Raw genomic sequence first — 16,458 nt, 5'->3', positions numbered from 1 at the left:
AGGTGAGCTCTCAGCAGGGCCTTGACTTCACTTCTCTAGGCCTCAGTTACCTCACCTGTAAAATGGGGATTAAGACTGTGAGCCCCCCCGTGGGATGACCTGATCACCTTGTAACCTCCCCAGCGCTTAGAACAGTGCTTTGCATGTAGTAAGCGCTTAAGAAATGCCATTATTATTAGATTACTATTATTATTATTATTAAGGGTGCTAAGAACAGCAGGCAGCTGGAGCCAGAGGGAGCGGAAATAAGGGGCCTGCCTACGTAATCCATCAGGATTCCTAAGAGTTGACGCTCCGTAGTATCTTAAAAGTGTAGTGATTTGGCTCAGCAGGAGGCGTTGGGATGTATCATCATCATCATCATCATCATCATCAATCGTATTTATTGAGCGCTTACTATGTGCAGAGCACTGTACTAAGCGCTTGGGAAGTCCAAATTGGCAACATATAGAGACAGTCCCTACCCAACAGTGGGCTCACAGTCTAAAAGGGGGAGACAGAGAACAAAACCAAACATACTAACAAAATAAAATAAATAGAATAGATAGGTATCAGAAGCAAATAGAGGGGCTGGTAAATTTCACTGAAACCAAAGTCTGGCCAAAGCCACACGGTTCCCCAAACTCATCTTTGGTCGCGGGCCTCGTTTTTCCGCATCCTGAAGCCGCTCAAGAGCCAACAAAGTTCAACAGGACAGAGAGTCTCTTCAGTGAAGGGGGCAGGAATGGAGAAAAGTCGCGCACCGAAGCCCGGGAAGTGTTTGAACAAAGATTCGTCGGAGACCTCGGTCCTCCAGGGGGCGGTTTGTCACCACAAGAGTTTTCATTCATCCAGTCGTACTTATTGAGCGCTTACTGGGTGCACAGCACTGTACTAAGCGCTTGGGAAGTACAAGTTGGTAACATAGAGAGACGGTCCCTGCTCAAAAAGCTGGCAAGCAGAGGGCCCAGCAGGGAGGGAGGTGATGGGGGAGAACCTGGGCCACCATTACCACAGCATGGCGACTGTCGTTCCCGGGGGCAGGGACAGGAAAACAAAGTTCAGCTCCGCAAAAACTCTCTGGAAGTTGGGAGAGCAGAACAAAACCGGATCTGACTCCCTTGGATGGTCCGGTCTGGCTAAGCGAGCCAACCTTCTCTCCTCTAGAATAATGACGGTATTTGTTGAGCGCTTACTAGGCGCCAAGCACTGCTCTAAGCGCTTGGATTAGCGGAGCAGCGTGGTTCGGTGGAAAGAGCCCGGGCTTGGGAGTTCGAGGTGGTGCGTTCTAAGCAAGCAAGGTCTAAGCAAGCGCTTAGTACAGTGCTCTGCAATCAATCAATCGTATTTATGTTTGGTTTTGTTCTCCATCTCCCCCTTTTAGACTGTGAGCCCACTGTTGGGTAGGGACTGTCTCTAGATGTTGCCAATTTGTACTTCCCAAGAGCTTAGTCCAGTGCTCTGCACATAGTAAGCGCTCAATAAATACGATTGATGATGATGATGATGATTGAGCGCTTACTGTGTGCAGAGCACTGCACTAAGCGCTTGGGAAGTACAAGTTGGCAACATATAGAAATGGTCCCTACCCAACAGTGGGCTCACAGTCTACAAGGGGGAGACAGAAAGCAAAACCAAACATACTACCGCACACGGTAAGCACTCGATAAATACGATTGATTGATTGATTCTAATCCCGGCTCGGCCATTCGTGAGCTGTGTGACTTTGGGCAAGTCACTTCGCTTTCCTGTGCCTCAGTTACCTCATCTGGACAATGGAAATTAAAACTGTGAGCCCCACGTGGGACAACCCGATTACCTTGTCTCTCCCCCAGCGCTTCGAACAGTGCTTATTCCTCTATTTATTTGATTTGTACGTATTTATTCTATTTATTTTATTTTGTGACTATGTTTTGTTTTGTTCTCTGTCTCCCCCTTCTAGACTGCGAGCCCACTGCTGGGTAGGGACCGTCTCTAGATGTTGCCGACTTGTACTCCCCAAGTGCTTTTTACAGTGCTCTGCACACAGCAAGCACTCAATAAATACGATTGAATGAATAGTAAGCGCTTAACAAATACCATCATCATCAAGCTAAGGATCAGGTGATGATTGGCTCCTAGTTTCTGGCCCCTCGCCAAAGCTCCTCAAAATAAGAAGGGGCAGGGCAGGTGGCATGGCCAGTTTCTAGGCTTGTGTTACTGCCGGGCACTGAACGACACGGGCAGGGGAAACAACAGCTAACGGGGCTCCCGACATTGCTCGGCGTTAGACTGAGACCGATCTCCAACTGCGGGAGACAGTACATAAAATATCAAAAGAAAAATTAAATTAAATGGAAATATTAAAATAAATATTTATTTTACTTGTACATATTTATTTTATTTTGTTAATATGTTTTGTTGTCCGTCTCCCCCTTCTAGACTGTGAGCCCGCTGTTGGGTAGGGACCGTCTCTATATACTTGGACTTATATACTCTCTATATACTTGGACTTCCCAAGCGCTTAGTACAGTGCTCTGCACACAGTAAGCGCTCAATAAATATACTCTATCTACTTGGACTTCCCAAGCGCTTAGTACAGTGCTCTGCACCCAGTAAGCGCTCAATAAATACGATTGAATGAACGAATGAATACCGCCCGTCCTTCCCCAGTCTGCTCACTGCACAAGGGGGCTGTGGGGGACAGACCAATCTGGGGCTGGACAACTTGTCTAGCAAGATGGCACCCACCTGGGCCACAAATCGAGCTGAGCGTCCTCAATCAATCAATCGTATTTATTGAGCGCTTACTGTGTGCAGAGCACTGTACTAAGCGCTTGGGAAGTCCAAGTCGGCAACACATAGAGACGGTCCCTACCCAACAGCGGGCTCACGGTCTAAAAGTCAGTCAGTAGAGAAGCAGCGTGGCTCAGTGGGAAAAGCCCGGGCTTTGGAGTCGGAGGTCATGGGTTCAAATCCCGGCTCCGCCACCTTGTCAGCTGTGTGACTTTGGGCAAGTCACTTCACGCATCCAGGCCTCAGTTCACTCATCTGTAAAACGGGGATGAAGACTGGGAGCCCCCCGCGGGACAACCCGATCACCTTATAACCTCCCCAGGGCTTAGAAGAGTGCTTTGCACATAGTAAGCGCTGAATACATGCCATCATTATTATTATTATAATTTATTTAGTGTACACCGGGTGCAGCACCGTACTAAGCGCTTGGGAGAGTACGATATAACAAAAAACATCCTCCTCTGGCCAACTCTTGGTCGGCTGACCCCGGGACCGTCACGCCTGCGATGACGGGACATGGAAACCCCACAGGGCAGCAGCGGGGCTTAGTGAATAGACTGGGGAGACCCGGGGGTCAGAAGGACCTCAGTTCTAATCCCGGCTCAGCTGTGTGACCTTGGGCGAGTCACTTAACTTTTCTGGGCCTCAGTTATCTCCGAAAAGTGAGGATTACGCCCTGTGAGCCTCACATGGGACATGGACTGTAGCCAATCTGATTACCTCGTATCTACCCCAGGACGTAGAACCGTGCCTGGTACATAGTAAGCGCTAAACAAATACCATGGAAAAAAAAAAAGCCTGGCCCATGATGGAAGGAAAAAATGAGAAAGGAGCAAACAAAAAACAGGGGAGAAGGGAGTTCCCACCTTCTCTGCTTTCCTTTGGGATCAGCCAGAGTCCAAGAGGGGCCTTCAGTCAAGCAAACAATGGTATTTATTGAGGACTTACTTTATGCAGAACACTATACTATGCACTTGGGAGAATAAAGTCCAGTAAATAGATAGGATCCCAGCCTTCAAGGAGTTTACAGTCTACTGGATCGTAATCCGGTAGAATTTTGCAATCGAAGCCTTATTTGGAAGTTGCTGCTAGTGAGGTACATTTGGTCTGACACAGGATACCTCAAAACCTAGTTCTTGGAGCCACAATCCATTTGTGTTGCGTTGAAGCGGGTAATGCCTACTGTTTTGATGAGATTTTTGACCATTTGTCCCCATATACCTCCCAACACACAAACACACACACGGAGACGGAGGAGAGAGCAGGCATCATCTGTCTCAGACCCTGAAGAAATGGGTGAAATTCACCTGCTGTTAAACAATAGCCGCCATTCATCTCCGGGCCAAGGAAAACTGTTTTGAGCTGCAACACTATCCCTCTTTCTAATCACCAGCTCATCGCTGGCAGCTGTGAGCCCGTGCAGATGCTCACAGAATGATCACCACCACCCCCCGTGCCCCCCAACCCAGCCTCAGTAGGCCTTGCGTTCAGGAACGGCAGGCCATTTGGAAGACGAGTAGTGATCCGAATGACGGAATGGGAGGCAAATCTGCAGCGGTATTTGTGCCGGGATCAATCAATCGTATTTATTGAGCGCTTACTATGTGCAGAGCACTGTACTAAGCGCTTGGGAAGTACAAATTGGCAACATATTTGGGATGTTGGGATGATCACTGGGATGAAGCAAGTGACATCCACCAGACTGACTGCTCAATGCATTCATTCATTCGATCGTATTTACTGAGCGCTTACTGTGCGCAGAGCACTGTACTAAGACACTCGGTCTGTCATTTCATATTTCTGCTGGCACTTTCCTCCTGTGAGTGTGAAATATGCATATTTCACATATATATATATGTGTATATATGTATATATGTTTGTACATATTTTTTACTCTATTTATTTAATTTATTTGTACATATCTATTCTATTTATTTTATTTTGTTAGTATGTTTGGTTTTGTTCTCTGTCGCCCCCTTTTAGACTGTGAGCCCACTGTTGGGTAGGGACTGTCTCTATATGTTGCCAATTTGTACTTCCCAAGCGCTTAGTACAGTGCTCTGCACATAGTAAGCGCTCAATAAATACAATTGATGATGAAAACCGAGTGGTGCATTGTCTTTTCATAATGCACCACATTCTCATTTTCTTCCTCCCTTTCCCTCTTGTTTGCCCAAGTCCAGATGCACATTTTGGACCGGGACGAAGTAGGGAGGCAGGGTATGGAGGGGAGAGGACGTACTGGCGAAATATGCTGTGGATCAGCTCTTTTAATCTCCAAGGCCAAAATAACTCTAGATTCCAGTTTTGCACAATATTTAGAATGACATAGTTTCCACTTTCTGTTTCCTTCTCCGAAGCCCTGCAATACTCTTTTGCAATTCTTCAAGTCAGTTCAGTTGGGTACGCTCATTTCGGACATTTGCAGAGCTAGGACCACAGACTTTGTTTCAAGACCATTCTTCGGCCTTCAAGGGCGTCTGATGAAGAATTGAGCCTGATTGGTCATTCATTCATTCACTCCATCGTATTTCTTGAGCGCTTACTGTGTGCAGAGCACTGTACTAAGCGCTTGGGAAGTACAAGTTGGCAACATATAGAGACGGTCCCTACCCAGCAGTGGGGTCAACACATATTTATTTTGTTAGTGCGTTTGGTTTTGTTCTCTGTCTCCCCCTTTTAGACTGTGAGCCCACTGTTGGGTAGGGACTGTCTCTATATGTTGCCAACTTGGACTTCCCAAGCGCTTAGTACAGTGCTCTGCACACAGTAAGCACTCAATAAATACGATTGATTGATTGATTGATTGATTGATTGATTTAAGAAAACATAAACCAAGATCTACACTGCCTGTGGAGCTTAACGTCCGTTCACAGACCTGAGTCTTAGGAAAAAAACCATATGAGTTTCAGTTTTGGGGGGTGTTTCTTTCCCCCCCAGTGGCATTTGTTAAGCGCTTACTACGTGCCAGGCACTGTACTGAGAGCTGGGCTAGATACAGGATAATTAGGCTGGACACAGTCGTGCCCCACATGGGGCTCAGTGAATCCCCATTTTACAGAGGAGGCAACTAAGGCACGGAGAAATTAAGTGACTCGCCCAAGGTCGCACAGCACACAAACGGTGGAGTCGGGCCTAGGACCCAGGTCCCCGGACTCTTTCCCACACTGCTTAGTTGATGCAACGGCTCATTAACACCGCAAACCACGTTAAAAATGACTTATTAATGATTTTGAAAAGGAGTGTTTAAGGTTGCTTTTTTCATAAATTCAATAGACCCTCAATTAGGACTCCACTAATCTGGAATTAGTGACAATTAGATCCCTATATCGGTCCCCTGCCTGCCGTTCTGCTGACCACAAAAAAAGCAGGCTTTGATCTACACACACTATGGCTAGGCTGAGGAAGCTTCAGGGGTCGGGAAGAGACAGACACAAAAAACTTGAGGCTCCAGGCACTGTGGAAAGATTTAAAGAGGAGTATCACGAATCTCTGTGCAGGCAGACCCCGCTCAGAACAGTGCTTTGCACATAGTAAGCGCTTAGTAAATACCATCATTATTATTATTAAACATACACACGTCTCTGCAGGCAGACCCCGCTTAGAACAGTGCTTTGCACATGGTAAGCGCTTAGTAAATACCATCATCATTATTATTAAACATACACACGTCTCTGCAGGCAGATCCCGCTCAGAACAGTGCTTTGCACATAGTAAGAGCTTAATAAATACCATCATTATTATTATTAAACATACACACGTCTCTGCAGGCAGACCCCGCTTAGAACAGTGCTTTGCACATAGTAAGCGCTTAATAAATATCATTATTGTTATTAAACATACACACGTCTCTGCAGGCAGACCCCGCTTAGAACAGTGTTTTGCACATAGTAAGCGCTTAGTAAATACCATCATCATTATTATTAAACATACACATGTCTCTGCAGGCAGACCCCGCTTAGAACAGTGCTTTGCACATAGTAAGCGCTTAATATCATCATTATTATTATTAAACATACACACGTCTCTGCAGGCAGACCCCGCTTAGAACAGTGCTTTGCACATAGTAAGCGCATAGTAAATACCATCATTATTATTATTAAACATACACACGTCTCTGCAGGCAGACCCCGCTTAGAACAGTGCTTTGCACATAGTAAGCGCTTAATAAATATCATCATTATTATTATTAAACATACACACGTCTCTGCAGGCAGACCCCGCTCAGAACAGTGCTTTGCACATAGTAAGAGCTTAATAAATACCATCATTATTATTATTAAACATACACACGTCTCTGCAGGCAGACCCCGCTTAGAACAGTGCTTTGCACATAGTAAGCGCTTAATAAATACCATCATTATTATTATTAAACATACACATGTCTCTGCAGGCAGACCCCGCTTAGAACAGTGCTTTGCACATGGTAAGCGCTTAATAAATACCATCATTATTATTATTAAACATACACACGTCTCTGCAGGCAGACCCCGCTTAGAACAGTGCTTTGCACATGGTAAGTGCTTAGTAAATACCATCATTATTATTATTAAACATACACACGTCTCTGCAGGCAGACCCCGCTTAGAACAGTGCTTTGCACATGGTAAGAGCTTAGTAAATACCATCATTATTATTATTAAACATACACACGTCTCTGCAGGCAGACCCCGCTTAGAACAGTGCTTTGCACATGGTAAGCGCTTAATAAATACCATCATTATTTTTATTAAACATACACACGTCTCTGCAGGCAGACCCCGCTCAGAACAATGCTTTGCACATAGTAAGAGCTTAATAAATACCATCATTATTATTATTAAACATACACACGTCTCTGCAGGCAGACACCGCTCAGAACAGTGCTTTGCACATAGTAAGCGCTTAATAAATACCATCATTATTATTATTAAACATACACACGTCTCTGCAGGCAGACCCCGCTTAGAACAGTCCTTTGCACATAGTAAGTGCTTAATAAATACCATCATTATTATTATTAAACATACACACGTCTCTGCAGGCAGACCCCGCTTAGAACAGTCCTTTGCACATAGTAAGCGCTTAATAAATACCATCATTATTATTATTAAACATACACACATCTCTGCAGGCAGACCCCGCTTAGAACAGTGCTTTGCACATAGTAAGCGCTTAGTAAATACCATCATTATTATTATTAAATATACGCATGTCTCTGCAGGCAGACCCCGCTTAGAACAGTGCTTTGCACATAGTAAGCGCTTAGTAAATACCATCATTATTATTATTAAATATACGCATGTCTCTGCAGGCAGACCCCGCTTAGAACAGTGCTTTGCACATAGTAAGCGCTTAGTAAATACCATCATTATTCTTATTAAACATACACACGTCTCTGCAGGCAGACCCCGCTTAGAACAGTGCTTTGCACATGGTAAGAGCTTAGTAAATACCATCATTATTATTATTAAACATACACACGTCTCTGCAGGCAGACCCCACTTAGAACAGTGCTTTGCACATAGTAAGTGCTTAGTAAATACCATTATTATTATTATTAAACATACACACGTCTCTGCAGGCAGACCCCACTTAGAACAGTGCTTTGCACATAGTAAGCGCTTAATATCATCATTATTATTATTAAACATACACACGTCTCTGCAGGCAGACCCCGCCTAGAACAGTGCTTTGCACATAGTAAGCGCTTAATAAATACCATCATTATTATTATTAAACATACACACGTCTCTGCAGGCAGACCCCGCCTAGAACAGTGCTTTGCACATAGTAAGCGCTTAATAAATACCATCATTATTATTATTAAACATACACACGTCTCTGCAGGCAGGCCCCGCTCAGAACAGTGCTTTGCACATGGTAAGCGCTTAGTAAATACCATCATTATTATTATTAAACATACACACGTCTCTGCAGGCAGACCCCGCTCAGAACAGTGCTTTGCACATAGTAAGAGCTTAATAAATACCATCATCATTATTATTAAACATACACACGTCTCTGCAGGCAGACCCCGCTTAGAACAGTCCTTTGCACATAGTAAGCGCTTAATAAATACCATCATTATTATTAAACACACACACGTCTCTGCAGGCAGACCCCGCTCAGAACAGTGCTTTGCACATAGTAAGCACTTAACACCATCATTATTATTATTAAACATACACACGTCTCTGCAGGCAGACCCCGCTTAGAACAGTGCTTTGCACATAGTAAGTGCTTAGTAAATACCATCATTATTATTATTAAACATGCACACGTCTCTGCAGGCAGACCCCGCTCAGAACAGTGCTTTGCACATGGTAAGGCTTAATAAATACCATCATTATTATTATTAAACATGCACACGTGTGTACACACACACACCATACGGTCAAAACCCGACATTTCCAAATACACTTCTGCAATTCAGCCTTTGCATTAGCTTCGGCTGGGCGTCGCCTCTTTTAGCCCAAACAAACGAGGTTTTAGACCGTGAGCCCACCGTTGGGTAGGGACCGTCTCTACGTGTTGCCAATTTGTACTCCCCAAGCGCTTAGTCCAGTGCTCTGCACATAGTGAGCGCTCAATAAATACGACTGATTGATCGATTGATTGAACCGACGTCCTGGCCGACGGTTGACGAGGTTTTTGGCAGAAGCAGCTGCTGCGGGGCAGGCTCGGAAAGAATGAAAATAAGAACCTCAAATAGGGAAGGAGGCTCTCGAAAGCAGCCCACTGCAGGGCAATTTACCAGAAGTAAATACTTTCACAAATGCAAACCCGAACCACGAAAGGTGGCGAGGCCGGCGGAGTCCGACTGCGGCTGCCGGCCCGGATGTGGGCGGCTGGGGCCTCAACCGTGTTGGACTTGGGCGCCAACACTGGGCTCATCTCAATTCCCAAGAGCCGACGTATGGGGTGGGGGGAAATCGGCTCTTCGAGGCGGCAGAAGGTTTGGAAAATAGCCGAGGCCGGCTAATGGGAATGCCCAATGGGAATGCCCTAATGGGAACGCCCTGGGACACAAGATCCCAGGCCCCTGCTCAGCCTCTCCCGCTCCGTCTCCATCCCAATCCACCACTTGCGCCTTCCGGATCCACCCGGAGTAACGTCGTGGAGTGGCTGAGGATCCGGAGCGAAGGGACGGGGAAACGACACCGAGGAGAGCGGACACGCGCCCAACTTGCCTCCCGGGTGAGCGAGGGAACCCGAGTGAACTCCCCTTTGGGCATCACCAGCGTAGACATCGTATCATCATCGTCATCAATCGTATTTATTGAGCGCTTACTGTGCGCAGGGCACTGTACGAAGCGCTTGGGAAGTACAAGTTGGCAACATATAGAGACAGTCTCTACCCAACAGTGGGCTCACAGTCTAAAAGAGTGGGCTTACAGTCTAAAAGAGTGGGCTCACCGTCTAAAAGTCATACCCGCAATCGGAGCGAATCGGAGGCCTTCCCAGACTGAGCCCCTTCCTTCCTCTCCCCCTCGTCCCCTTCTCCATTCCCCCCATCTTACCTCCTTCCCTTCCCCACAGCACCTGTATACAATGATGGCATTTATTAAGTGCTTACTACGTGCAAAGCACTGTTCTAAGCACCGCAGAGGTTACAAAGTGATCAGGTTGTCCCACAGGGGGCTCACAGCCTTAATCCCCATTTTACAGATGAGGTAACTGAGGCCCAGAGAAGTGAAGTGACTTGCCCAAAGTCACACAGCCGACAGTTGGCAGAGCCGGGGTTTGAACCCATGACCTCTGACTCCAAAGCCCGGGCTCTTTCCACTGAGCCACGCTGCTTCTGTATATATGTGTATATGTTTGTACATATTTGTTACGCTATTTAGTTATTTATTTTACTTGTACATATCTATTCCATTTATTTTATTTTGTTAGTATGTTTGGTTTTGTTCTCCGTCTCCCCCTTTCAGACTGTGAGCCCACTGTTGGGTAGGGACTGTCTCTAGATGTTGCCAACTTGGACTTCCCAAGCACTTAGTCCAGTGCTCTGCACACAGTAAGCGCTCAATAAATACGATTGATTGATCGATTGAAAGCCAGGAGGGAACTCTACCAGCTTCAGATCTCAACGGCTTCCCTGGACCGGGGTCAAATGCCGCTCCAACCGGGCCAGCTTTTAAATCCCACCCAGGCCAAAGCCTTTCCCCTTCTCCCGCTCCTCACGGGGCAGCCTGGGTGCGCCGCTCCATAGGCTTCCCTTCCTTTCGGCTCCTGGAGGGCCCGAATTTAACTGGGATTGGTAGTTGGGGCCAGAGGGAGCGGGAAGGGCCGGAGAAAAGGTGCCGTTTGATTGGGGTGTGGGTCCGCTCGCCACCGCACTGGGTTAGTACAGTGCTCTGCACACCATGAGCGCTCAATAAATACGACGGAATGGATTCCTCCAACGGGATGGCTGAGGGGGAAACGAGGAGACTGAAAAGGAGCGAGGGAAACCCACAGCGTAAAAAAGGCGGACTAAAATGAGAGAAAGGGCATATCAAGAAAGCAAGGCCGATTGCAGAATGTCACCGATAATACTAATAGTGGCATTTGTTAATATTATGTATACATATACATATTTATGTATATGCATTTATATGTATATATGTTTTTGTACATATTTATTACTCTATTTATTTTACTTGTACATATCTATTCTATTTATTTTATTTTGTTAGTATGTTTGGTTCTGTTCTCTGTCTCCCCCGTTTAGACTGTGAGCCCACTTTTGGGTAGGGACTGTCTCTATGCGTTGCAAACTTGGACTTCCCAAGCGCTTAGTACAGTGCACACAGTAAGCGCTCAATAAATACGATTGAGGATGATGATTTGTTAAGCGCTTACTATGTGCAAAGCACCGTTCTAAGCGCTGGGGGGATACAAGGTGATCAGGTTGTCCCTCATGGGGCTCACAGTCTTAGTCCCCATTTTGCAGATGAGGGAACCGAAGCCCGGAGAATCAATCAATCGTATTTATTGAGCGCTCGCTGTGTGCGGAGCACTGTACTTAGCGCTTGGGAAGTACAAGTTGGCAACATATAGAGACAGAAGTGAAGTGACTTGCCCAAGGTCACCCAGCTGACAAGTGGCGGAGCCGGGATTAGAACCCACGACCTCTGACTCCCAAGACCGGGCTCTTTCCACTGAGCCACGCTGCTTCTCCGCTCCCCGATGGAGATGTGAAACATGAAAATGATTGACTAACTCTGAAAGGAAGAGACCAGTCAGCCTCACACTCCGTGGGTGGGGTAAAATAATAATAATATTTAAGTGCTCACTATGTATCGAGCACTGTACAAAATGCTGGGGGTAGACCCAAGATAATCAGGCCGGATACAGTCCTTGCCCCAAATGAACTTCACAATCTAAGAGGTGCTGGAGAAAAGGAATTTAATCCCCATTTAAGGGGAGAGGAAAATGAGGCACAGAGACGTTAAGTGACTTGCGCAAAGTCGCCCAGCAGGCAAGCGGCAGAGCCAGAATTAGATGCCAGGTTCCTGACCCCCAGGCCAACTTGGTGGAAGGAACGGGCATCGTGTGGGAGGCGGGGAAAGAGAAAGGGACAGAGAGATGAATCTGTCTCATTCTGAGGGATTCAGAAATTTGAAATGAACCACTGTTGGGGAGGGACTGTCTCTATATGTTGCCAACTTGTTCTTCCCAAGCGCTTAGTACAGTGCTCTGCACACATAAATACAATTGAATGAATGAATGAACCAGCCCTGCCTTGCAACTCTGCACCCTAATGAGCTCAATCATAGGTAGGGACCCTCATTTTGGAACAAGAAGTTCACAAATACAGTGCACTGCACACAGTAAGCGCTCAATAAATACAATTGAATGAATGAATGAACCAGCCCTGCCTTGCAACTCTGCACCCTAATGAGCTCAATCATAGGCAGGGACCCTCATTTTGGAACAAGAAGTTCACAAATACAGTGCTCTGCACACAGTAAGCGCTCAATAAATACGATTGAATGAATGAATGAATGAATGAAAATGCAAGCTCTATACTGGAACAGGCACGGAGAGGGTCATGTTTCATAAATTTCATACTGAGAATGTTACATTATTTATTTCACTGCCCAGACCAAGCAGCGTGGCTTAATGGAGAGAGCCCAGGCTTGGGAGCCGCGGGTGCCGGGTTCTAATCCCGACTCCGCCGCTTGTCAGCTGTGTGACTTTGGGCCAGTCACTTGACTTCTCTGCGCCTCAGTGACCTCATCTGGAAAACAGGGATTAAGACTATGAGCCCCACGTGGGACAACCTGATGACCTTGTATCTATCCCAGTGCTTAGAAAAGTGTTTGGCACCTAGTAAGCGCTTAACAAATACCATCATCATTATTATTATTACTGAGCGATTAATTATCTGGAGGACTGGCCGACTGGAAGTAGTACGGCCTAGTGAAAAGAGCTGGAAACTCTGAGTCAAGATGCCCCGATTCTTGCCCCAGCCCTGCCACTGACCCAGCTGTGCGACTATAGGTAAGTCGCATCCCCCTTATACAGATGAAGACATGAGGCACAAAGATTAACATACCCGATTTACCTACGACTTGGACTCTGAGCACTTTGTGGGGAAGAGACGGTGTCTGAAAAGTAGCGTGACCTAGTGCGAAGACCACAGGCCTAAGAATTGGGGTCCTGGGTTTTAATTCTGGCTCTACCACTGGCCTGCTGAGTGATCTCGGGCAGGAAACTTCTCTGTGCCTCAGATTTCTCATGGGTAAAATGGGGATCCAATACCTATTCTCCCCATTACTTTGACTGAGCGCCCCATGTGAGACAGGGATTGTGTCTGATCTGACTGATTTCTCATGGGTAAAATGGGGATCCAATACCTATTCTCCCCATTACTTAGACTGAGCGCCCCATGTGAGACAGGGATTGTGTCTGATCTGATTGATTTCTCATGGGTAAAATGGGGATCCAATATCTATTTTCCCCATTACTTAGACTTAGAGCCCCATGTGAGACAGGGATTGTGTCTGATCTGATTGATTTCTCATGGGTAAAATGGGGATCCAATATCTATTTTCCCCATTACTTAGACTTAGAGCCCCATGTGAGACAGGGATTGTGTCTGATCTGATTGATTTCTCATGGGTAAAATGGGGATCCAATACCTATTCTCCCCATTACTTAGACTGAGAGCCCCATGTGAGACAGGGATTGTGTCTGATCTGATTGATTTCTCATGGGTAAAATGGGGATCCAAAACCTATTCTCCCCATTACTTAGACTGAGAGCCCCATGTGAGACCGGGATTGTGTCTGATCTGATTACTTTATCTCTACCCCGGCACTTAGTACAGTGCTTGGCATCTAGTAAGAACTTAACAAATACCACAGTTATTATAATTGTTAATATGGAAGGCCAGTCCATCCACCCGCACCGAGTGCCACGGTTAAGGAGGGTTTCCACCTGGTCAGACATCTGCGCTCCAAGGCACATGCTATGCCATACAAATGGAATCAGAGAAACCACCCCTGCTATAAAGTCAGGAGAGCCACTACACTGACATTATTAGACTGTAAGCTCTTCCTTTAGACTGCAAGCTTCTCGTGGGCAGGGAATAGATCTGCCAACTGTAACGCTGCGCTCTTCTGAGCGCTGGGCACCAGTGAGCACCCAATATATATGATTGATTGAACGATCAGTGGCAAGAGGGAGATGACCTGGTGAAAAGAGCAGGGACCTGGGAATCGAGAGACCCGGTGCCACCCTCCCATACCACCCTCCACTGATCAATCAATCGTATTTATTGAGCGCTTACTGTGTGCAGAGCACTGTACTAAGCGCTTGGGAAGTACAAGTTGGCAATATATAGAGACAGTCCCTACCCAACAGTGGGCTAACAGTCTAGAAGAGTCCAGGTGATGACCCACCTGGCTCGGAAACACCTGACAGTTCACCCGGGGCTCAGTCGCCCCTTCTTGAAGCGGCCCATCAGCGAGTAGCCTCTTCAACTACCAAGATTTGACGTCCATTACAGTGATTCGGGTACAGACGATTCCCCGTCCCCCTGCCCCTTCTTCCCCAGTGCTCCCAAGCTGGATTCATTCATTCATTCATTCATTCAATCGTATTTATTGAGCGCTTACTGTGTGCAGAGCACTGTACTAAGCGCTTGGGAAGTACAAGTTGATCCTACCCTAGCTCTTCTTTCACCCTGGGGAGCAGCAAGGTAGACTCCAATTGGCCAGAAAGTCTGCAGACTCGCACAGGACTCTGGTGAGCTACCCTTGTGGCTTGCGTACACGTGTTCATTAAAAAAAAAAAATCCAAACTAATCTTATAAGTCTCACAAAGCTCTGCCGAACCAAACTCAATTAGGTTATGAAAATCATAAAAATATGACAACCAGCAACATAACTCAAGGCAACCCAAACAGAAGGACACTGTTAGGGGAAGGGGGCGAGAGTCGGACGTGGACAACCATTCCCTCTGACTATGCACAGTGATGACAAGAGCAGTGTGATCTAGTGGAAAGGGCACAGATTAATCCCATCTCTGGCAGTTGCCTGCTGTGTGGCCTTGGGGAAGTCAGTTAACTTTTCCATGCCTCAGTTTCCTCATCTGTAAAATGGGGATTCAACGCCTGTTCTCCCACCTTCTTATCTTTGAGGCCCACGTGGGACAGGGGCTGCATCCACCTTGAGCACCTTTTCTACCCCAGTGCTTAGAACAGTGTATAATGGCATTCGTTCATTCAATCAATCGTATTTATTGAGCGCTTACTGTGTGCAGAGCACTCTACTAAGCGCTTGGGAAGTACAAGTTGGCAACATATAGAGACGGTCCCTACCCAACAGTGGGCTCACAGTCTAGAAGGGAAATCGAGTGTTTCCGCCCAGTTAGTATGGCATAGTATGCATCTAGGAAATACCATAATAATAATAATAATTAGAGAGTGTCGAGGCAGGTGGACCAGTACCCTTGTCGGACGATTTCTGAATCTAGCTTCTAGAGGACCACGCCAGAGGAAGCCACTGCCCAGATCATGGGGACCTGGAGGTTGGCTGAACTAGAATTTCCTTGGTGGGAGGGACGGAGACGCAGTACTTTCCCTGGAATTTCAACAATTCTCCACTGTGTTATGTGGTGCTTTGTGGCCATCTGCCAACCTTTCCTCTGCCATTCCCATCAGCAGCCCAGAAAGTCTAAACGAAACACAATCCAAACCTGTCCAAAAGCGGCCAGGGAACTGAATGAAATCCAATCAGCCGCTGCAGAAACACGAATCCACACTGGAAAATCCCCTGCCAAGCCCCCTGTCATTGGCCAGCTGGGACTTTTAAAATTGCTTCCCATCACCTTGCCCCAGTGGGCCCTCGGAAACACGCTAACCCCGGAACCGGCCACGAGCTCCCGTGCCAGAATCGGGAACTTCCAGACCAACGCAACCTCTCAGAACAGGCGATTCATTGTCCGAGCCAAGGGCGAGGCAGGGAAATGAACCCAGGGTCTGTTGCTTCCCGATAACCAAGACGGGGACCTTTGGCCTCGGAGGTGCTTTTCCCGAGCTACTTTACCTGGGCAGAGAAGTCGATTAGCTTAGGCAGAAGAACCTTGCCACCTTCGTCACTCTTGAGAAAATCCAACAGGCTGCCTGTTTGAGGGGAGAAGGAACTGGTCAGTGCTAAAGGAAGGAGTGAATCGGGAACACCGAGGTCGCCACCGTCCAGGTGGGCTGGCCTGAACGTGCTGCCAAGGGGG

The 16,458-nt window shown here is 46.8% G+C and overlaps 1 protein-coding gene across 3 annotated transcripts in view; it reads right to left on the bottom strand.

Moving 5' to 3' along the window:
• LYN (LYN proto-oncogene, Src family tyrosine kinase) overlaps positions 1-16,458 on the bottom strand; it is a 126,097-nt gene that overhangs the window by 12,409 nt on the left and 97,230 nt on the right. For all 3 annotated transcript variants that reach the window (XM_038766597.1, XM_038766599.1, XM_038766598.1), the window contains exon 10: positions 16,275-16,351. In XM_038766597.1, coding sequence (XP_038622525.1) covers positions 16,275-16,351 — 77 coding nt within the window. The remainder of the gene's footprint in view (positions 1-16,274; positions 16,352-16,458) is intronic.

The sequence above is a fragment of the Tachyglossus aculeatus genome, chromosome 25, assembly GCF_015852505.1.
Source record: "Tachyglossus aculeatus isolate mTacAcu1 chromosome 25, mTacAcu1.pri, whole genome shotgun sequence".
Classification (NCBI taxonomy): Eukaryota; Metazoa; Chordata; class Mammalia; order Monotremata; family Tachyglossidae; genus Tachyglossus; species Tachyglossus aculeatus.
Note: the sequence above shows the minus strand (reverse complement) of the source record. Positions and strands in the feature narration are given on the sequence as shown.